General features: G+C 37.9%; 2 protein-coding genes, 1 long non-coding RNA gene and 1 other non-coding gene across 6 annotated transcripts; 1 reads left to right on the top strand and 3 right to left on the bottom strand.

Moving 5' to 3' along the window:
* Positions 1-1,896: 1,896 nt before the first annotated feature.
* LOC122084476 (desiccation-related protein At2g46140-like) lies at positions 1,897-4,388 on the top strand. Its single transcript, XM_042652748.1, has 2 exons — positions 1,897-2,979; positions 4,072-4,388. Exons 1-2 carry the CDS (start codon positions 2,071-2,073, stop codon positions 4,075-4,077), a joined length of 915 nt encoding a protein of 304 aa, XP_042508682.1. The 5' UTR covers positions 1,897-2,070; the 3' UTR covers positions 4,078-4,388.
* Positions 4,389-4,793: 405 nt separating this feature from the next.
* On the bottom strand, positions 4,794-5,582 carry LOC122084477. Its single transcript, XR_006141911.1, has 2 exons — positions 5,108-5,582; positions 4,794-4,999 (listed from the first exon to the last, which is right to left on the bottom strand). It is a non-coding gene; the product is annotated as an uncharacterized LOC122084477 (long non-coding RNA).
* A 230-nt stretch (positions 5,583-5,812) lies between these two features.
* Positions 5,813-5,886, bottom strand: TRNAI-AAU. Its single transcript has one exon. It is a non-coding gene; the product is annotated as a tRNA-Ile (tRNA).
* Positions 5,887-7,596: 1,710 nt separating this feature from the next.
* On the bottom strand, positions 7,597-17,895 carry LOC122084301 (gamma-tubulin complex component 5-like). 3 transcript variants are annotated; one of them, XR_006141865.1, is made up of 19 exons: positions 17,455-17,894; positions 16,242-16,358; positions 15,354-15,469; positions 14,972-15,235; positions 14,778-14,875; positions 14,323-14,485; positions 14,109-14,219; positions 11,613-12,629; positions 11,364-11,516; positions 11,172-11,271; positions 10,704-10,798; positions 10,071-10,262; positions 9,532-9,588; positions 9,362-9,433; positions 9,085-9,183; positions 8,873-9,004; positions 8,560-8,733; positions 7,891-8,329; positions 7,597-7,757 (listed from the first exon to the last, which is right to left on the bottom strand). XR_006141865.1 is itself a non-coding variant. In XM_042652435.1 (19 exons), exons 2-18 carry the CDS (start codon positions 16,261-16,263, stop codon positions 8,162-8,164), a joined length of 3,033 nt encoding a protein of 1,010 aa, XP_042508369.1. In that variant the 5' UTR covers positions 16,264-16,358; positions 17,455-17,895; the 3' UTR covers positions 7,597-8,029; positions 8,124-8,161. The 3 variants fall into 3 exon arrangements, 2 of the variants coding, with proteins under 2 accessions (XP_042508369.1, XP_042508368.1); XM_042652435.1 differs by having other exon boundaries at positions 7,597-8,029; positions 8,124-8,329; positions 17,455-17,895; XM_042652434.1 differs by having other exon boundaries at positions 7,597-8,329.
* Between the last annotated feature and the right edge of the window lie 4,976 nt (positions 17,896-22,871).

Below are 22,871 nucleotides of genomic sequence, written 5' to 3' on the forward strand. Positions count from 1 at the left end.
TAAGAAGCCCTTAAAACTTCAGTCGACCGAACCCTAACTCATTCTCTTTCTTAGAATACCAGAAGAGAGACACAAGAGAAACCCCTTTCTTCATCCTCCTTCCTCCTTCGTCCTTCGCCTAACAGTCCTTCCCTCTACCTCCCTCATCTCTTCATTCTCCTTCGCCCGAAACCCATCCCTAACCTCCCTCACTGGAAACGAAAATCGGTGATTCATCAGCGTTCGGCGCTAGGTCCAAAGCTACTGCAGGTTTGGCGACACAACAATCCCTGAAGTCCTAAACTCCTCGACCAGCGGCGGACACTTCAAGCGCCTACAGAAATAGGTTAGAAACAGAGAAACCCCCTCTTTCCCTCTCCTTGTGCGCTACATAAATTTTTTATTTTTTTTGGTAACAACAGAAGTTGGTTCATGCTCAACTTCTTTAGGGATATAATGTGGTGATTCAAGGGACGGTTGAAGGAATGAATCATTTCTAGATTCTGTGCTCATAAATCAAAACCCTATCTACTATTTCCTGCTTCGATTTCATTCCTCCAGAGACCGATTGTTCTATGTATTTTTTGATGGGTTTTTTAAATCTCTCTCCACCTCTGACATGCTCTGTCTTGGATTTTTTCCCCTCATCATGATGGATTTTTTCCCCTCATAAGTAAGAATTATTTTTTTCCCGTAGTGAAGGATATAGCATATAGGGAGGCGTTCATCTGGGAGAGATCTCTGATTGTGGAGACTTTGTCCATTTGGAAAATCAAAATGGAGACTGAGATGGGTAGTTAGAGATTGCTTTTGGAGAAACAGAAAAACGAAAGCAATGGATGCATCAGTCGGTGGCCTGTTTTGGGTTAGGCGTCGAAATGGGTCTTGGTGGCCTGGCCGGATAATGGGTCTCGATGAATTTCCAGAAAGTTGCTTGGTTTCGCCGAGATCGGGGACTCCTGTGAAGCTCCTGGGAAGAGAGGACGCTAGCTTGTGAGTGGTTTTAGTATTTTAGATCGCATGTCTTATTTGCTTCTGTTTAAGCTCATGGGAGAGCGAGAAAAGATAAAGCTTTTCATCCCAGTTTGGATTTTTTTTTGAGTCCAGATTGGAATCCACGACTGATCCCGATGCCAGCCAAACTTGTAAAAAGTGGATGGCATTTGAAGAAACATCTGTCTACCTGCAATAGTTTTCACTTAAAATGCTTCCTAAACAAGGCTATTTAAGCTTGAACAATTATTAAATTCCAATATATACACAAAAGAGTTCAGGTTGACAATATTCAGTTTAACAAGTTGCTGAATCCAAATAAGGTACCACATGTTCAAATATTTACCAAATATTAGAGTTTATGCATGAAGCCATCTCTGCATACCAAGTAATTTTATGATGTGGAGTCAATGGGTTATGGTAAAAGGGTTTTTTTATGTGGCACCATAGATTTTGTTTATTTTGGGAAGTGAATACTCCAATCTTATTAAGCATGAGCTCATCTCTGCATCCTACATTGACGATGTGGATGATCACTTTTTCGAGCTCACATCCATGTCTGGTTTATTGCTATTTTATCTGATGAAAACCATTGACTATCTTTAGATTTTATTTAAAAATCACAACTTTGACACCCATGGTGAAGATGGCACTTTATGTAAATATTGGTTTCTAACAGAAACGATTCTGTTAAATACGAACCATACATGTTTCTGTTTCTTTCAGATTATAAAATCATTTTTTTTTTGCGATTACCATACAACATTTAAGATGCAGAATCACTCCAAAAAAATAGAAATGCAAAAAAGTGTGCTAGACCCAAAATCATGTTAAAAAAATAGAATCGTTACAGTACAGAGCCTTAGCAACCGGTGCGTATGTAGGTTTTCCCCAACGGTCAACGTTAACTACTGTAGAAAAGAAAAATGAGAGACACGCCAACCCAAGCATTGCCCTTCCCTTACATGCTGACCACAACTAAGGATCCTTATCCTTCTTTGTAATCTATAGTTTTCTACTATTTCTTCTTATTTGGATTTGGATCTGGATCTGATTCTGTTCAGATTTTGTATCAATATTTGGTTTTCCTCGAAGATAATGGCATCATCTGATAAACCCACAAACAAGAATGGAGAAGAAGGAGAAGGAGAACAAGGGGGGTTCTTGGGAAAGGTGAAGGACTTCATCCATGATATTGGAGAGAAAATTGAAGAAGCTGTAGGATTTGGGAAACCTACTGCAGATGTTACTGCTATTCACATTCCTTCAATAGACCTTAAGAAGGCTGATTTCGTTGTGGATGCTCTTGTGAAGAATCCAAATCCAATCCCAATCCCCTTAGTTGATGTGAAGTACTTGATTGAGAGTGATGGTAGGAAACTAGTTTCTGGCCTCATCCCTGATGCAGGGACCATCCACGCCCATGGTTCTGAAACTGTTAAAATCCCTTTGACAGTGATCTATGATGATATCAAGAGCACTTACGACGACATTAAACCCGGTAGTGTAATTCCTTATAAGGTCAGGGTTGAGCTTATTGTGGATGTACCTGTTATAGGAAACATTGCACTTCCCTTGGAGAAAAATGGTGAAATTCCTGTGCCTTATAAACCAGATGTCAATTTGGAGAAGATTAAGTTTGATCAGTTCTCTTTGGAAGAAACAACTGCAACCCTTCATCTGAAAATGGATAACAAGAATGATTTTGATTTGGGGTTGAACACATTAGAATATGAGGTATGGCTTGCCGAAGTAAGCATAGGTGGTGCCAAGCTTTCTAAGTCAGCCCAAATTGGCAAGAAAGATCAAGGGGTTGTTGAGCTTCCAATCTCATTCAGACCAAAGGATTTTGGGTCTGCATTATGGGATATGATGAGAGGAAAGGGGACTGGTTACTCCATTAAAGGGTGCATTGATGTGGATACCCTATTCGGACCGATGAAACTTCCATTCAATAAGGAAGGAGGCAATACACGATTCAAGAAGGCAGAAGACAACGACGATGAGGTACCCTATTTTCCGTCCTTTGCCATTATCACTTTGTCGTTTGTTTTCTTGTTTGTGGCATTTCTTCAAACAACTTGCGTTTTCCTTCTCCAACTACAACTGTATTGGTCTTTTACTAGCCAAATAGGTGGCCAAGGAATGAAACATCACAAGATCCATTTCATATTGTTATTACCTTGGCTCCCAGCCTAAGTTCCATCTTGAATTTGCTAATATGTTTGAAAATTGGATGCAAAATAGACCTAGAATGAGAAGAATGGAATATTACAAACAAGTTGGCAAAACTTAATTGAACTGGAGCCTGATTCTACATATTCTTATTCAGTTTTATGATATATTCTTCAAAAATTTTCACAAAAATTAATTTTTGATCTGCCTATGGAAACTTATACATGAGGTTTTTTTAGGTCTTCTACCATCATACATTTTAAAAACAATGTAGCCACAATGGAAGGCCTTGCTATGCTTGAGTGATGAAACATTTTAATGCTTCTAATATTCAAGTAGTTGGCTCACACTCACTGAACTTTGACAGTTCCTTGAACATTTGGTTTTAAGATGTTAAAAACCAATATCACCACACTCTATGCTAAGAAAGGTTGGCTTACAAACTTCTAATAGATAAATTTTCAGGAGATGGATTGCTTGCTTGTCCATGGCAACCGCAGTTTTGAGCCTAAAAGCCTATGGATGATCCATTTTCCATTGTATATGTAATAAGAAAATGCAACACATGTTGGGTGTGGCCTTCTTGTATGAAACCAGAGAAGTCAGATTCTGATCACCATTTAACCTGTGAAGTCTACTTCATATATCCCTATATTATATTCATCTTGATAAACATTATCTCTGAGGCTAAAGAAGTTCAAGCATAATTTTTCAGAATATGTTGTTTTCAGAGTGAGTTTAGATCCCCTGAAGATGGTGAAAGTGCAGTTGTGTTTCTAAACTTCAAGTATATTTATCGAAGGATCCCATTCTTTACTCTTAATTAGCATTTCCAATTGTATTTAGGTGAGATCTGAAAGTATGATTTATTGAATGGTGTATTCCAGCAGTTAATTCATTTTATTTTGTTGCATATTGGTGCAGGACTGAAACAACCCATTATGCCCTGGTTGAGGGAGATGCTGATCGGGATATCTATTATAGCATGTAATTGCTCTTTCTTGGTTGATTCTATGTCTGTTCTTGTGTTTGTGGGGTTTGTCTCATTTGGCTTTAGGTGCCTCTTCCCTCCATTAGACTTGTCTAAAGGAGGTTCTTAGTGGTCGTCTTTCCTTGCATTCTATTTCTTCTTTTTCTCAATACAATACACTTATCCAAAAAAAAAACCATTATTGTGACAAAGGACCTTGGAGAATTACTTATATTGTAAAAACTTAATTATTGATATTTTTTTAATCCTATTGAATCTCCCCCCACCCCCACTTTTGGGTTGTTTGGTAGAAATTTCATTATATCTGGACAATGGAGAGATAGAGTTTTGCTAATAATTTTATCTATCAAAGGATTAGCAGGGAATAGTGATGTCTGCAGTGAATCCAACAGTGTTGGATGCTAAGGCATACACAACAGTTGTAACGAAGATGGAGATTATGAACAGAATTCTTCTTCCTAAGTATTCCAAGAACAAATTTCTTGAAAAATTCCATTGATGTGAAGTAGACCCATAGGCTGTCGTCTGTAGTGTAATTCAATGTGTTTACTGAGGCCATGCATCAAATGTAAGCATCAGAGAAACAGAAAATAAATGAAAAATACCATAAGAACTTGTGAGTTGAAAGCTGTCAAAGATGGATATCCTTGTCAAGTGTTTAATCACATCATATCCTTGAATTTTCTTTAATTTCAATTCTTTATGATTATACCCAAGCTATTTTCCCCCGAATGAAGAACTCAGACATTGATGAAACAAAGAAAGAGGAGAGAATTACAGTTCAATGGAGAAACCTAACAAAGGTTGGAGCAGCATAAGAATTCAAAGCAGCCCTCCGAGCAGTCGAAACAGCAAGAACAGCTGCATCAGAAGATTATAAACAATTCAACAATGAGGAAAGAAAACTTCAGCAAACAAATTAAGATCAAAAACCAAAATGAAGCATTTCAAATAGGTAGTTGGTTATACCACTCATTGACAATCTTGTCCTGCTCATCTTCTACCTGGATCTTATTGCCTGAAGCCTCTATTGCTTGAATTGATGGAGGATCCATTTTGCTCTCTCTCTCTCTCTCTCACACACACACACACACAGAGACAGAGATAGGGGATTACTATTGAACAAAGTGGAAAAGTAGTTGACATTATAATCACTTTCTTTGTCAACTGAAAAAGACAACCACTATCAGAATTACCTTTTAGTTTAGGCAATTAGAGACATTCTTTAGTTGGATTCTAACTCATTAAAGAGAGAATTTTGGCTGAAGGAGAAAGAAACTTCTTCTCATGAAAAAGGAAACATTGAATATTAAAGCACTTAGCCACCCAAAACAATATTTTTATCCAGATTGATATGGTAGTGGTTTACTGGTGCATGACAAGTAGTTGTGTAATCAACTATTTGTAGAGGCTTGTGGTGATTTTCCATTTTCAGTAGGCTTATCAACTTGGGAAGATAAAGTTGATGGCTGAATTGATATTATATAGATTATATGGAAATAGGTAAGACGTAAGAGGATTGAAATGAGACTGGATATGGTATGGACGGAAAGCAAAATTTCAGTGGTGGATAATCAACGTGGGACAGGGGCACTTGCAGTCTGCAGTCAGACCATATCATTATAAGAAAAAAAAAATTATATACAAATTTTAAAGAAAAAAATTAATTTTAAGTGGCCCATGCAGGTCTCGAACCTGCGACCTTCGCGTTATTAGCACGACGCTCTAACCAACTGAGCTAATAGGCCAGTTGTTTAATGAATTAAAATTTGTTATTAATATTATCTTCTAAAAACAGACAGAATTGTTTCCGCCAACCTTTGTGTGCATTTAAATAAAAAAAATTGATTTAGGGAAAATGGACTTATATTTTGTTATTTTTGAATCCATGGATTTGGAATTTTTCCAATTTCATTGAATTTTTAATTCTTGTGAAATTTACATCCATGGATTTAAATTTTGAAAATGACAAACATCTATCAACCTAAGACCTACCAAAAGACAAGATATTATTCAAATAAAGTCATTAAATCATTTCATGGGTCTTCAAATTAATACGATACTCCATGGTATTTATATGGTATACACACCTAAATTGAATCTAAAACTATTATAGGGAATAGGGAAGAGAAAGTGAGAGGCTTTGGTTTGTTGTCGGTTGTCCTTTTTTCGATTATTACATTTTTATTTCTATCCTTTTAGGTGATTTATTATTTTATTTTCAAATTTGGTACAAGTGTTTTGGGAAAAAATGTTTTTTGTCTGGGAGCAAAGCCTATGTTAGCACTCCCCTATGTCTATATTTTCCCTTCCCTCCCTTGAAAGGACCTCTCTACCCCCTGAAATGATTCCTTTCGAGGGAGGGGCTGCATTCATTGGTTGTTTCCTACCAGCACAGTAGGCTACACTCCAGGGTAGGAAACACTCTCCCAATTTTTTTTTTTTTTTTTTTCATAATCATTTAATTATTTTAAAATGGTAAAATTTACGAAATTGCCCAAAAATGAGTCAACAAATGTGGGAGGAAAGTCGTCCACCAATCATTTGGTTATGCTAATTTGGGCTTTGTTCTAACCAAAGCTATTGCTTCATTTGCCCCGATGATGGCATCTCTGATCTCACCCATATTCCAATCGAGAAAAGGTAGCAGCTAGACTCGAAACACGTGGACTCATACGGAACCTTCTGAATTTCATGCTAGACTTGCCTGAAACGAAATATCCAATATGATTATTACCAAAAAAAAAAAAAAAAAAACCAATATGATTCGAAAACATCAACAGGCATTGAAACGGGATTCAAAATCACTATTGTTGGATTTCTAAAAGAGAGCTCAACAGCTCTATCTTGATGGTTGGATTTCCACTTCTCCCGTTGATTGCACAGCACCAAAAACCTGTGTCATGTTCTGTTATATCGTACGTGGAGAACACAATGTAGTTTTGGCCTCAACTATGGCAACCAATTTTTTGTGGTTTTGGCTCCAGTTATTATTGTAGCTTTGGCTCAAGTTAAGCCTTCATCCAAGCTAAGCCTCAGTCAAAAAGTCAAATTACTAGCCTCTTTGAGCAATTCTGAATTGCTCAAAGAGGCAAGAAAGGTTGCAAAATTTTTTGTAAGCAGTTTTGTTACAAACATATTAATCCTATTAATAATATATATTATAATATATTAATATCATAATGTAATAATATACTATAATATATTAGTACCCAAATTCGATTTGGTTTCGGTTCAAACATATTGAACCAAATTCGGCTCCTAAATTTCATATTCAAATTGAAACCAAATTTAATTCGATTTGATTCCACTTATTCAGTTCAGTTTCAATTTTTGGTTCCAGTTCCATATTGACACCCTTAATCATAATATTATGCAACTTGTGTACAAATTTGAGATGTTTAACCAATATTAACCATTAAAAAATCAAAAGGAAGAGCCAGATACATGATGAGATATACAATGATGAGCCACCAAATTTGATTTGTAACCTACTAAGGAGATTTACTACCTAACAGTCAAGATAGCAACTCATTATTCACACAGCAAAAAACAGAATGGCGAGGGGGAGGGGAGAATTCCTACAGTGCCAGCCTTCAGTAGTGCCACTGCCACCAACCTGACAATTTGCAGCAAATTTAGACAAGTAGAGAACTGTCTTCCACAATTACAAGATTCGTATACTTGAAACATCACAATTACAAGATTCGTATACTTGAAACACTGTTATTGATCAGGGACAGTTTGTTAACCTTCATGGTTAAAAGCACTGTAATTGCTGTTTTCTTCAGCGCAGACCATGCTGAATCTCCTTTTCGTCCCTTCAATTGCTGTATTCTTTACCATGTAGGACAACCTTCCAGTTCTATTGAGCTTGTTCTTGTTCTCATTCTTGTCACAATAAAAACACTAGAGGAAAATCCATTTCTAAGTTCTGTACAACTCAAATAAACAGACATCAAGAAATAAACATGCATTTACAAACCATAATTGACAGGCTGGCGGCCACTCTACTGTTATCCCTCAGGCCTGACCAGAGAGCCCTTTACCCAGCTTAGAAACAGCACTTTCAGCACCAGGGACAGTTAGCAAGTTACCACTATCAGACATGTAGTAGTAGTTGTAGTTGATTCTTGTAACCAAATCTGCCAAATGAGGAAAGTGCCCCACATTGAGCTTGAAGGACAAGACCTATACAGACATATGGGGCAAGAATTAGCTATGTATGCGTACATGCATGCATGTATATATGCATGCACGCATGGTATGTCTGCTACTACAAATACAAGTGGAACAACTATACTTATGCAAGAGGAACTGTGGAAGACATATCAATGTAAAACAGCATATGTGAAGGTTGTCGCTTGAGTCACAAAAAGGATGTAAAGCAAGCAATATAATTGGATGTATAGAAAGATTACTCTCAGAAGAAAAGCAATGCAGTCATCAAACTGTTTCTCAATCCGGTCCACTTCCATTTCACATCTAGCCTTGATTGCAAGTGCGCCTCCACCACTACTTAAAGTCTGCTGAATGGAGTAGAAGTCTAGAGCTAACCCAAGAATGTTCTTGATTCGGCTTGCAATCAATGCCCACTGTGAGTTCCATAACAGATTATCAGACAACAGTATACCTCATTTCTTTCATAGTAAGATCCCAGTTCCTAGAGACTAGAGCACATAAATAAATCCCAAACAGCTAAACCCCGGCAAAAAATTGAGACAGTTACCCTACCAATTTATCTGGAACCACAAAGCACTGGCGCTGGATGGCTAAGAGGTAGGCCTCATGCACATCAATGACTTCATCAAGAGAACCAGCTGATGCCATACCTTCACAGAGTTCATGCCATGCACCATGAAAGACCTGCTTATTGAATCCCTGTCAGGAGTTAAAAGAGTTCGAAATTCCATCATAAAAAACTACACGATATGTCAATATTGTACCCTGTCCATGACATATTGGTGAAAAGCATCCACGAAATGAAGGAGCTTCTGCTCCACTAACCAGTGATGCTTATGATTGATTGCTGCAGTGCTTCTACCCTGATAGAAAGAATCAACAGATAAAACAAAATTTGAATCCTATAAGAAATGGGGAGGGAAAACTAAATGCCTCTAGCTCCCATTAAATGACTTGTAATTGAGATGTGACTTTATCCATTTTTAGCTCTCATACTACAGTGAAAGATTGAACAGTGGGAAGACTTCAAGCACAACCAACCTTCCACATCAACCTCCGAGCTTTGTCAAGAACAAATTTTGCACGTTTCACTTTCAATAAGAAACCCATGACCTAACAACCGACATGATCAGAAACAAATAGTAAATCAAGACAGTAGATGATTATCCAATCCATTACATTCAGGTGAAAACTTAACGCAAAATCTATACCTGGTTATATTTTTTAATTGCCTCAGTGTTAGCAATAAGTTCAAGGGGCCAAGAGACCTATCACATGCAACAACAACTTATGATAAAAATAAAAAATAAGATAAATATAAATAAATAAATAAAAATGGTATCCAGGACCAACAGTGCCTGAATCACCTATTTCTGCCCCGAAAACTGTTGATTTGTCATTCTAAATGTTGGACAGATGGGAATTCCATGGATAGGTCACTTGTCATATTTAGTAACCTATCTCAACCACATAGCCCACGACGTACCCAGTTTTTTCAAGAGTTACTTGTTCTTAAAATAGAACTATAAAATTGAATTTCAAACAGTTTGCAAGGCATTGTATTGACATATCCTGATGTCTAATTGGCTGAAAAGTAACCCCAATGTACATGATCACATGAATGACATGTCCACTTAAATAGCTCTTAGCTGCCATGAAGCAGCCATTGTCACTGTACTGAAGCAATTGCGGCACTGTCAGTGATGAAACAGGTAAAAAGAAAGGACCAGCCTCCTTATACCAGAACTACCTTATATGTGAACTTCAGTAAATCAAGGGCATCAACCCCAAACAACTGGTTGCGACCTTTATGTGGAGTCGAGACAAGGGTAGCTGCATTATGTTGAGCATCACCACTGGAAACATGATGTTTTGTGATTGACACAACCAACGAATCCGGTGCGCTTAGAAGCATTCCATCAGCGGAGTTTCTAATGGATTCCTGCATTCAACAAGAAGTCTCCCATTATCAGCAACCTTGGAACTATATATATATATATAATTGAACAGATGTTGTAAGTAGACATCAAGTACTCCAGAGTACTGGCAGATGCAATACAGAGGCAGGGCACCTAGAGCTGAGTGTTCAATGAGGCCCAGCTAGAATATTTCCCTGGCTGAAATTCATAGGATGTCCACGCCTCTTCACATTCATTGGATAGTTACAAATAATATATCAACCAGTCAAAAATAATGTCACAGAAAAGGACAAAATCACTCAGCCAGTCGGTCTTTGCTGTACATTTCCATGGTAGGGGAACAGATCCAGTAGTGGGTCTTACTACCCTGCATGAATGGCACAGCAGTACATTGCCCACTAGGTCTATTAGACAAGTATCTGTAACGAATTATATCATTTTTACTGAAACATGATTCGCTGCACCTGTAGTATCGTATTCAACTCGAAATCATCATCCCAGGATTCTCCCTTGTCTAACTTTTCAAAAAGAACAGTCAGAAACTGCTGCAGCAGGTCACCTGACATACAACGGCGCACCCAAAAAAGAAAAAAAAATTAGCATCATATTAACAAGCGGTATGCTCCCTCTATGGCTCATTTAGGAAGGGCTTCCTACAGCCCTAATATCTTCTTCTTTTTTTTCTTTTTTTTTTTTGGGGGGGGGGTGGGGGGGAGAGAGGGTAGGGGAGGGGTGGGGGTGTGACGGGTTGAATTTATATTTAACACATATAACCAATCCAGAGTGTGCCCTATGTACCAACTCATCCTTCAACAGTGCAGAACTAAGTGTTCTGTATAGGAACACCCGACAAGTACCCTAAACTTTTGCCATGTAAATAACCTTTTTCCCATCAACAAACCAGATGGACCAAATTCTATAGGATTCAATACCTGAACCCAACAAGTAAATAGCACGCAACACTCCAAGCTCATCCATCAGTCTCCAACCGTTCATCAACTTTAACAAGATATGCCTGCCGATGTAATCCACCTGGCACATTAATGAATGTAGAAACTTTGAGCGGATAGAAGGCTACAACATCATATTAGGATCTTTTTCAGAAACCAGCTTTAGCTCTCTACCTGTTTCTTGATGTAGACAATGAGGCATTCCTGCATAATAACAAGAGGAAGGGGAGTAGCCTTCAGTTCAAAACTTCCAATCCAGTCGAGAACTCTTGATACCAAGGTGCTGTTTCTCTGGAAAGGTAAGAACTTTGAAATACACAAGTCTTCCTGTCACAGAATAATAAGTTAGTTTCACAAGAGTTTCTAGGAAAAATCTTTGACAGCAAAACTATTCTGGTTATTGATAACGCTAATTCATAGTACCTGAAAAGAAGGTAGAATGGTTGGGAAGAAGTACAGTTCTCCTAATGTTTTTTCGTCATCCTCTGAGCGAATATATTCAGACTCACCAAATTGAAAACCCATAGTAAAGTCTGTCCCTCTGACTGCATAGGGTGTTCCATCTTTTACACCAAAAATAGCTTCTCGTAAATTCTCATCATTTAAAGAAGGGAGGTGGAAATTTCTACCTAAGTTCAACATATTCCATTTTTCACTGTTTTCAAGCAGTGATGTTTGGCATACAGTGATGACCGGATTTTCAGGACAGAATGACCGAAGTAAAGGTGATTCATTCAAAAAATTATGAGCTATATCTTTATCCTTCACTTCATGAGAAATTTTTGCAACTGCAGATTTTGAATAGCTCTCCTTTTTCTGTAACACTCTATCATCTAAGAACTTGCACCATATCTTCTCCGAGCAAGTAGAAGCTAGGGAAGTTGCATCATTTCCTTCTGCCAGCTTCTGTTTCGTTGTACGAGACTCGAGAAAATGGGTAAATGCGGGATTCCATGGACTATCCTGCTTTAAGTACATAGAGATGTGGTCACGATCACCTATGAGACCCACCAAGGATAGGCTGAAGACTTCTGACAATGTTAAACCCCCAATGCTCTTCCGACAAAGTATCCCGCTCAAGTCACTGCCACCCACATGTCTTCCATAACTATCAACACAATCAGCTATCATTTTATTTTCCCCAGGAACATGCCGAATTAACTGTAACGATTTTCCTGCAGACACAATAGCCTTGGCTATGTCCCTCATGAACAGAGGACAGACTTCAAGAACCACTTCATTCTGATCAGTCCCTTTTACTGAGCTGGACAGCAAGATGGATTCTCTGTCTGCCATTTCCTTTTTGTCACCATCACCAGCACAAGTAACAGAAGAGAGCCCAGGATCTAACTTCTGGGGTTGTAAGGGTCTCAACAGATAGCTCTTTTCCCAGAATGCAGCCTCATCAATTGAGATTGTATTATTGGCATAAAAGAACAACTACAATAACAAGTGAAACAGAAACAATAGAAGGAATGTTAAGCTGCAGTGTTATGATTATGGGTTGAAGAAGAGGAATATCGAAAGTCAATTTTTGCAAATTCTAACAGAAGGATTACAGTTTTGCAATAGATCCAAACATAGCAGAAAAAGATTTATCTTTGTACAATAACAAACAAAAAAATGGATTTGAATAATTCTTTTCGAGTGATGATGTTGTATAAGCCAGTCATCAGACAAATTTTTTTTTTTTTTAACCAATGCAGCTAGCTGGACAAGCACTAGTCCAATTGTCTATTGCTAATTAGTATTCCTCTGTACTATATACTCCTGAACAAAAGCATAAATAAATGTAGCAATGCTAGTTTACCATTTCGAAATTTTATGTAAGAAATGATAAAGCTCATAATCTAATTGAGAATGTTAATTTCTTTGGTCCAAGGAAAGTAGGAATTCCCCCTGCTTACCCAGAAAGGGTGCAGAGGAAAAAGGAAAGTGTTGCACCAGATCCAAGGATCATAGTAGATCAGATCATAGTAGATCAGATCTAAGACCTCTTTCCCAAATAAAGGAGTTTTGACGGATGAAGTTACTCCATTGACATATGCAAAAGATGCTACAATCCTTGGCATAGTTGTCAAGGCATTGCCTAGGCATCCAGGCCCCCTCCAATGCCTTGGGTCACCTAGACGCCATGACAACTATGATCCTCGGATCTGGTGCAACACTTTCCTTTCTCCTCTGTACCTTTTCTGGCTAAGCAGGGGGAATTCCTACTTTCCTTGGACCAAAGAAATTAACATTCTCAATTAGATTATGAGCTTTATTATTTGTTACAAGCCCTTCTACAGGAGTCCAGGGAAAGATACAAATAAAAAGAGATCTGGGCTTGTAAGTTGTAACCCATCTTAAAAATAGAACATTGAATTTGCAAGTTATCCGGGGAAAAAAAAAATCCCCAATTAAATTAAATCCAATATGAGAAAGAAAATACAATGACAAAGATACCAAAACTCCAAAAGTATGCCTACTAAATTAATTGTTGAGGTTTTGAGTAACTAAAATAGGTAGAAATAATGCAGCTGTCCCGACCTCCTTTTCTATTATGCTTGCTGTCAAGGCTTGGCTGATTAGATCAAAGATAGTTTCCCATAAAAAAATTAACCCTTCCCCATAGGGATGGAGTTCCCTTATGTTTCTTGCTCCACATAAATAATATTATACAACCCATGTTTAGTTATTGTATGCAAATTAGACTTGAGTGGGGTTTAGTCAAGCACCTCAGCATGGTTGGGTTACAATTTTAACCATTTAAGTCTCAGCAATCAGCATTAACCTTAGTGGATCCCCCACCTACCAAAGTTGCATCCCTGGAGAGGGATGACAACAACCCGTTATATCCACCATTTAACATGACAAACCGAATAAATGGTCAACTTCAACTTTAGGACAACAAATAAAACACCTAAATGCAATTACCTCCTCAAATGGATCATCAAGAGTTCCATCATAAAGCCAGGAATCAAGCCCCTCAATGTATGGCAACAAACTCCCAACAAATATATACAAGAGCATCTGGTATGATTCTCCCTGAAATCAAGAAAAAAGGATTTTCCATAAGAATCATATAGAATAATATAATCAAAAGCAGAAGTAATTTAGAGCACAAGCATGGTTGAAAAATCTCCAGAACCTCGCCACCTTGCACGAGACAAACTTCATTCAACTCCTTGTAAAGGTGGTCAAGGATATGAACAGCTAATTCACCAGCTGGAACAGAAGATCCAGCCTCATGGTAAACATCGGGTATCGCTACACGCACTACTTGCAGTAGATATTCAGCACTTGAGCAAAGGCTGTGAAATAGACATCATAAGCTTAGTTGCAAATACAGCGTATGGTAGATGTATGATGTGGGAATGAATCATGCACGTATCAGTTTGCTACCCAAAACTAAAAAGATTTGGGAAGCTACAGCTTTACAAAAATTAGACTTGGGCCACGAGAGCAAGAGCTGCTCTATACAGAAAATCCAAAGGTGTGACTGACTGTAGTCCCTAACATAAAGCTGATACTACTTTTATCCCCCAAGTTCCTATTTTCAATCATAATAATTTTCAGCTTACATGCTCAAAGTCAAAGGCAGACCTTGATAAGGAATTTACTAATCCCAGCATGGTTGGAGTGGTTGTAGTATTAGCCTCAGCTATTTTCATTTCCTCCCTCAAAGCAACATCACGCAATCTCTGTTCCACACATGACAAATCAGTCTTCCTTACATTATGAAAAATGAAAAATGAAAAACAAAAATTGGACAGGTACAAAATTGGAGACATAGATACCTTAAGCCATGAAGACACAGAATTTGCAAATGCCTTCAAGGTAGGAGGCGATCCTGTAGAAGATCTCTCCACCTTTTTGACGAAAATCTCAACCAGCTGGAAGCATGTTGCACCATAGATAAACTGGTTGAGAATGGCCCTGAGACTTGTCTGCGAAAGGTGAGACACATAAATCTCTTTTGTGGCACAGAAATTTTGCCCTCCATCATCCCAGAAAAACACTGAACTGGAGAATCCTTGTAGCATTCGTAAGACACCCCTTACCTAGATAAAAACAATAAAGCATGATTAAGTTGATGATAAGTAGGACCACACAGTATTACATTTTATGCATCTAGATCCTAATATAGCAGAAGTTACATCAATCAGGATACTAGTATACCAGATCAAGCTCATTGGCCTTTAAATTGGCAGCTGGTGCTGCCAAGGGAAGGTCATCTGAGAAAATGCTATGTAGCCTGCTGACCAAACTTTTTGCAGTTCCTGTTGTAACTCTATCTGTTGCATGGAAATGTAAAAAAGTATAAATGAGCAAGAAAATAAAATAAATCTTCAATACAAAAATGCAAACATTGTAAGGTATCCAGAATGGCCTCGCATTAGTATAGCCCATTCCATCCATCATTATAAAAAAAGTTCATGCAATGCCAAAAATTTGTTCCAAACCACTACCCTTTTTTTTTCTTTTTCTTTTTTTTTTTCTTTTTTTTTTTTTTTTTTTTTTTTGGGGGGGGGGGGGGGGGGGTGGACCCATAATAGAATTTTGTGTCAATTTGGTTGAGCTTATCAAATTGAAATTTTTGCTTTGTATTTACAACTACTACTAAGTCTCAAGTTATCAACAAATTAAGTCAAAACCAGAGTATTGAAAATTCTGATGAATCACCAAGTCAAACACCAAAATGAAGCTTTTTATACCCTTGCTATCTGAAAATTACACAATTGAATGGTTGATACCATTCATGTGTTTTACAAAGGCCACATACTTACAGAACAGCAAGCATTCAATAGTGCCTGAACTTCCACAGGAAGCACCTATTCACCCATTAAATTCAAAAATAAAAAGCTCTAAGTTCATCCCTTAACATGAGAAAGGTCAACAGACTGATATTCCATAACGCTAGAGACACCATACAAAACAGAACCTAGATCAGGTCCAACAAATCCTGGAGCATGAGCTGTAAGTCAAAATTTAGCAAAACCTTACTCAAGAGACAAATACCAGAGTCTTTTGCAAGTCAAAAGTGAACTACCAGAGATTAACTAGTACCATTGTAAATGGGATTTCCCATGTAAATATTCTGCAAGCTTGTGACAGTCTGTGTTTGAAGCAAGGAAGCCCCACTGATAACAGCTCCAATCAATGTGCAAATCGGAAACCATCTGCCTGCAATAGAAATATGACAAGCTCTAGTCCATAATTATGTAAATTGATATCAGGATACTCATTACAGATGAAATATGCAATAACGCATAGGCTCTGTCTGATTGGATAAAAAGTGATAACAGCTCCAATCAATATGAAAACAAAATCAATCTTTCTACTCATTGCCAATAATGAGTGTGTAACTAACTAAAAAAATTGCTAAATCTACCAATTGAATTTTACTTCACTTTTCAATCAAATTCCTTAGATTTGAATATGTAAGATTTTAAGTTAGTTTTGCAACCATTATTACAGAAGTTCTTCTTCTCTTTTTAAAAATTAATTTAACCTCCCTACATTTTCCTTTACTTGCAGAAAGTCAAGTCATAAGTAAATTTGAGCTCAAGTATGTGGCATGTAACTTCTATACCATAGCCCTCACAACTAATTCTGAGAATCCAACTTATAATTCCAAGTAGTTGGTACAGAATCAACACCAGACGTTGCCCCCAAATTCTTGGACGATGAATGTCAGTTCCAAACGAAAAACTGACACAAGACTGTTTTCCAAAGTATCAAGTTAAGGGATAGGTGAAGATAGGTGAAGATAGGAGAAAAGCAGCCACACGGGAAGGGAAGTATTCTGGGAGAAACCATATTAAAATTACCTAATGAGAAAGGGGCAGGAGCTGGGTTTGATGATGGCGTTGCATTGAAATTGCTCTAAACAAGGGTTACTGGAGATACAGGACCCGTTTATTTGCGAATAGGATTAGCATAGCCGAATGAGTTGAGGAATACGCCAATGAAGAGAATGGGGCATTTTCCTTCCATGGCCGAGAAGTAACTTCAGGATGAGGAAATCGTTTCTCAGGTGATGTACAAAATGGCGGATTCTTTGATGAAAGAGTGGAGTTTCAGAGTTGAATGGGGTGGATAGGGCAGAATCTTGAAGATGCTGTTCAAGGGTTTCGGTTGAGATTAGTATTCAAGGGAAGAAGGGCTTTAGGGGTGAAGTCTCTTTGCAAAGTTGAGTGTTTGGGAGAGTATATAGATTGTTAGAGAGAGAACGTTTGCATAAGATGCTTGACAAGCGTGAGTTGAGTAACATTTGTACCTGTAACTGCAATCTGATTATAGCAGTAACTCCGAAGCCATATCCGCTTTCAGCCAGAGTCATCTCAGCACAAAGTCGAGACCGCCATTACATCTTTTCTGTCGCCCTGAGGTGAAGGTAGACCGCGAAGAACACAGATTCAGATTTAATCATTAATTCGAAGGCAATTCAACTGAGAGTGTCTGGACATGCGCCCAGCCTCCCGATGCTAAATGCACTGATGTAGCGCGGCTGCAGTCGATTTTCATACAAAAAAAAATCATATGCAGCGAAGTTTTGTTGAGAGTGGATCAAAATCCTCATACGAGAATCAGGTATAATTTCTTTGGGTGGATTTCATCTGTGTGAATCAAATCGTTCGAAAACCATTCTTGCGTACGAGAACTTGATTCACTACTCAATTTTGTTGCGGTGAAGTGAAGTGGGGTCTTTTGGGAGGGACATGTGGTTGTTTGAAGATAGATGGTGAGGATTGAAGAAGCCTAGAATTTGGGATATCGACCCATCACACCGCGGGTCGCCTTATGACCCACCCGTGTGGTGGGTTTTAACCCTGAATACCAAAATCGATTTCATTTCTTCTTCTTCCTTTCTCCTGTCAAGCCGTCGAGTGAACAAATCCTTTTTCGTGCTTCCTCTATCCTTCTTCCTTTCTCCTTCTTCCTCCCTCCTTTGTGCTTTATCCTCTCTCCTCCTTCGTGTTTCCTCAGTTCTCCCTCACGAGATTCAACTTTGCAAGATCCAACATCTGACCCTAAAATCCCGTCGTAAGAAATCCAAGGGAATATCAAATGGTGGATAACTAGATCTTCAAGATCCAAAACCTGGACAACCACAACTTATACTTCTCCATTCTTTGATCCTGGACATGGATCCATATCCGTTTTGAACAATGAACTTTGTCCAACTTCACCTTTAAGATCCTTGGGAATTGAGGATGGTGACAATGGGAATCATGGAATCCCTTGAGAAACTAATGATTTACATTGATTTGATCTGTATAGCAGTCAAGTTCTACCATAATGGAAATGTTGAAAAATATAAATTTCAGCATATCTTCCTCTCAATCTCTTTCTGATCTATAATTAAAAACTTACTAACAACCCTAAGATGATGATGAGAAGCAATGAAGATTGTACGGGTGAAGAATTCTCCGAGAATGAGAAATGGACAATTGTTGGTGTATGATGTCTTGTATTCCGTCACAGTTTAATCCAGGAAGTATTGGTGCAGCACCTAGACTGACAAGACGGCGGTCCCGCTAGTCAGTTAGCTGGTCGTGGGGGTTGCAAAGGGGGCAGGAGGCCCTCCTGCATAGCAGGGGGTGTCCCCCCACTCGAATTTTTTTTATTTGAGGGCAATTGTGTACTTTCTGGATTATGGTTTTTTTCGCTATATATTTGTAGCGAGGGTTTCTTTCTCTGTAATGCAAGGAATACTGAGAGGTGTGAGGACGAGCGCTGTAACCCTATTATCCATTGATAGTGAAGCAGGATCTCATCTCACTGGGAACGTAGGCAACCTTACCGAACCTCGTAAAAATCCGTGTGCATTGATTGTTTTGTTTTTTCCATTATCTTCTACATCGTTTTAAGGTTGCGTTTCTACAACAACATCTGTACATATTTACATAAATTGATAGAAAATGCAACTAACTCATTTGCATATGTGTGCAATGTCTCACAAAATGATGATTCTAATTGTAATCTTATGTGAGGAGCACATATGATAACATATGAAATGTTAAAATAGACTATCATTTAATGTATAAATGCATAAAGTAATGCATGAAATGATAAAAGAAGTAGTTATTTTATGTGGTGAACACATAAAACGATGCATACAGAGATGGGGTCTGTGTCATGCAAATACAAATGAATTTACGATCTAATGTTTACATGACAACAACTGATAACAATAATAAAATTTTCAATAATTCCCCCTGACTCAGGGGCAAAGATTTGACTTTCTTCTCACTTTCTTGGAGAAATCAAAACTTCAGGCACTTGGGCAAGATATTAGACAGGACTTCCATGTTATGGTTTAGAATTAGATTTTGATTTTAGGAATTTGGGCAGTGCTTCCACACTATATCCCCGGAACAAGAACCAACTATATAAATGTGGGCAGGGCTTCCGCACTATTTCCCTAGAACAGGAACCATCCATGGGAATGTGGGCAGGGTTTTCGAGATATATTCTTAGAACAAGAATCAACTGTGGGAATATGGGCAAGGCTTCCACACTATATTCCTTAAACATGAATCAACTATGGGAATGTGGGCAGGGCTTCCGCTCTATATCATGAAAATAAATAGGAACTACAAATATTTAAGCAACATTTTCGCACTATAATAAAAAAAACCAAAATTAACTACGAGAATTTAAGCAGTGCTTCCGCACTAACCTAAAATGAATAACTTGGGTTCCCAAAACTAGAGCAAGGCTTCCATACTAAGACTTCAAAATTAGCAAAGTTTCGACGGTTAGCTCTGAAATTTCCATGACTTCTGCATTCTCTCTCTCTCTCTCTCTCTCTCTCTCTCTCTCTCTCTCTCTCTCTCTCTCTCTCTCTCTCTCTCTCTCTTTTTGGCAGGGTTTTTGAAACATGGATTTCTTTTTCAAGAAGTCCAGCCCCTCTCACACAATGACCTCGGTCACTATTTATAACAAAACCAAATATCTGTAAAAACTCTTACAATGGTAAGCTCGATGGGAGCAAAGTTAGGATCTTTAAGATCCCTGGGAGGCCTTAAATGGAGCTTACCATATTTGTGGAAGCAATTCCTTCCACTACTAAGATCCATAAATGGTTATAGGGTGGGTGGGTACCTAGAACCTTGGGCGGATGTAGCCTTAGGCGGCTAAGTCCTATTAACTTAGGGGAAGGCAGGATTTAATAGGTTTGGTGTTTGATTAGGGTTTGGTCTGGCTTGATTTGGTTTGGGTTTGGTCTGGTATAATGGGTTCAAAATTTAGGTAGACAATACGACACATTTGGTTATCAGTTCTTTTTGTGCAATATATCAACAGGAATGTATTTCCTTATACTCTCCAATGATACGGGAATCAAGCACATGCTAGGCTCTATTATCGTATTCTGGCTTAATGTATCAATGACCACTTTGGATCACCCTCCCCGCATCATTTATCAGGCTGAACTCCTGACCAGTTTTACACTCAATTGTACTCCACAAATTCTTGCATAACGGGTTTAGGTTGGAGTAACTGGAATTAGTTGGGATAGAGTGGATTTGTGCCGAAAATTCAATTTCTTTGAAAAAGAGAATACATGTTTCATCATTGCCCATAATTCCTCATTGTCAACAGGGGACAAAATTAGGCATCTACAAGCATCAACTTAAACATGAATGTATGCCTATGTTGTCACTAGAGCTAGAAATGTTAGTTTTCCTTTTCATAGTTATATAATCCAAATGTTCTCAAAAAAGGACCAAGTCATTAGTAGCTAGGCCTAAGCCAAAATGTAGATAGGGGTAGATAGACATCCAAAAAAATACAAAACATGTTTCAAGGCCACAAAGTGGTACTTAAAAAAAAAAAAAAAAAAAAAAAAAAAAAAAAAAAGAGGTGTTCCAACTCCTCCGGATTATTCCATATCTCCACAATGTTCCATCCTTTATGATTTTCACTTGCTTTTATCCATATAGAAAACTCTTGGTGCTTACTTCAGTAGATTTTCCTGTCATCAAATAGTTGGCAGTCAATGAGACCCATTTTCCACTAACAATGACACAATTAGCCCATCTAAAAATATTATCGCAAGTATTTGAGACATTAGCACAAATAATGATAGTGATATCCACGTTGGGGAGGCAAGGGAAAATAGGTTCATAATGTCGAAGGATCAGCTATTGCTGTTCAGTTGGTTTGTAGTGTTGCTCAATCCATTGTATCGCAGGGATAATGATGGAGTGAGGATTTGGTTTATCATAATTGAATGCTAATTTATCTATATGGGTCCATAAAAAATAACATATAATAATGAAAATAGTAATCAAAAAAATTACTTATATAATTATCAAGAATTGAGGGAGAATTAAAGAAATACATAATCTGACACCTGAAAGAAATAGCAGAAATGTTTTTAGTTCGTAAACCCAATTGGCACTCCACCCAAATTCTCTTTGTAAATTTATATGAGAGAAAAAATATGCTAGATGGACTCATGTTGATTAGAGCAGAATCCACAAGTAGAATCAACAATCATCCATTTCCCTAGAATATCCTTCGTGGGAAATCCTCCAAGATCCAATCTCCAAAAGAAGATCATAATTTTTGGGTGTATTTGGAGTTTCTAGAAGAATCACCACCAATGTGAGCAAAGAGATAAGCAAGAACACCTGTTTGAGATTAGTAATCAATCCACATTTTCAAAAATTTAGCAGCCCTTTAAGTGGTAAAACCCCCCTTTTTGGAGAGGTGGCACCACCATTTATTAGAATCAGAGGTTATAGGAATTTGCAAGATATCATTTAATAATGATAAAGGGAGAACATAACATAAAAGACTAGTGTTCCAGTTGACTCTAGTAGTGAAATCATTACCTTGTTAATGGATGCGGAGTGGGGGACAAAAACATTTAGATTGGAGATAAAACTGGGATTATTTGGAATGCATGGCACAACCTAGAATTAGTGTTGCAACCATTGCCAATTTTTCATAACACCATTTTATTAAGAGTGAGTAGAACATTTACAATGTTATTCCATGTGGCATTTCCCTTCTTCCTTAAAGTTAGTGTTTGTGAGATAAATTTTGGTTCCAAAGTGAATTTTATTCGGTAATTAATTGCCATCCTAACTTCAAAAGTAAATCTTTGTTATGATTTTTTGAATCTCTCAAACCAAGACCACCGACAAATTTTGGGGTGCAGGTCTCGTGGCAACTAATGAGGTGTGCTTTCCTCTTTTCATTATCATCATCATTCTAGAATCATAAGTATATTGAGTCAAGTATCTTGCAAACGACCTTGGGAAAGGAAAAATAGGATATCAAATAAGAGGGAATGGAGAAGAGATCTGACTGCATTAGAACAGACAATTGCAACCCGACAGTAACTGAGAGGGGCTGAATTAGTGAGTCCAATTCGATCTTAAAAAAATTATCCCAAATTCTGACTTGGCAAACCCTATTGTACCTATCCCTATTTGCGCACAGTCGTATGCACACTCAGCATCACATAGACACTTCCAAGTGTACACACCCATTCCACATTTTACGTACTTCAATGTATACAATGCAAACAACGGACACACCCACAACACAGGGATCTCACTAGGTTCGGCGATATGTCTATGTTCCCGGAGTAGTGCCTGTAAAAGTTTTGTACCTACTCAAAATATAATACTTTTGATTAGACCTCCAGTTAGGAGCACCCACACCCAATTTTCTCAA

This window comes from Macadamia integrifolia, chromosome 7, assembly GCF_013358625.1.
Source record: "Macadamia integrifolia cultivar HAES 741 chromosome 7, SCU_Mint_v3, whole genome shotgun sequence".
Classification (NCBI taxonomy): domain Eukaryota; kingdom Viridiplantae; phylum Streptophyta; class Magnoliopsida; order Proteales; family Proteaceae; genus Macadamia; species Macadamia integrifolia.

What these genes read in the sequence shown, in the direction of transcription:
- LOC122084476 (XM_042652748.1), top strand. Translation starts at nt 2,071, where the DNA reads ATGGCATCATCTGATAAACCCACAAACAAGAATGGAGAAGAAGGAGAA.
- LOC122084301 (XM_042652435.1), bottom strand. Translation starts at nt 16,263, where the DNA reads ATGGGAAATCCCATTTACAATG. An exon ending in GGGAAATCCCATTTACAATG is followed by an intron (nt 15,470 to 16,241) that starts GTACTAGTTAAT and finishes TCCATGCAACAG; the next exon opens with ATAGAGTTACAACAGGAACT. An exon ending in TTGTCTACATCAAGAAACAG is followed by an intron (nt 11,272 to 11,363) that starts GTAGAGAGCTAA and finishes TTAATGTGCCAG; the next exon opens with GTGGATTACATCGGCAGGCA.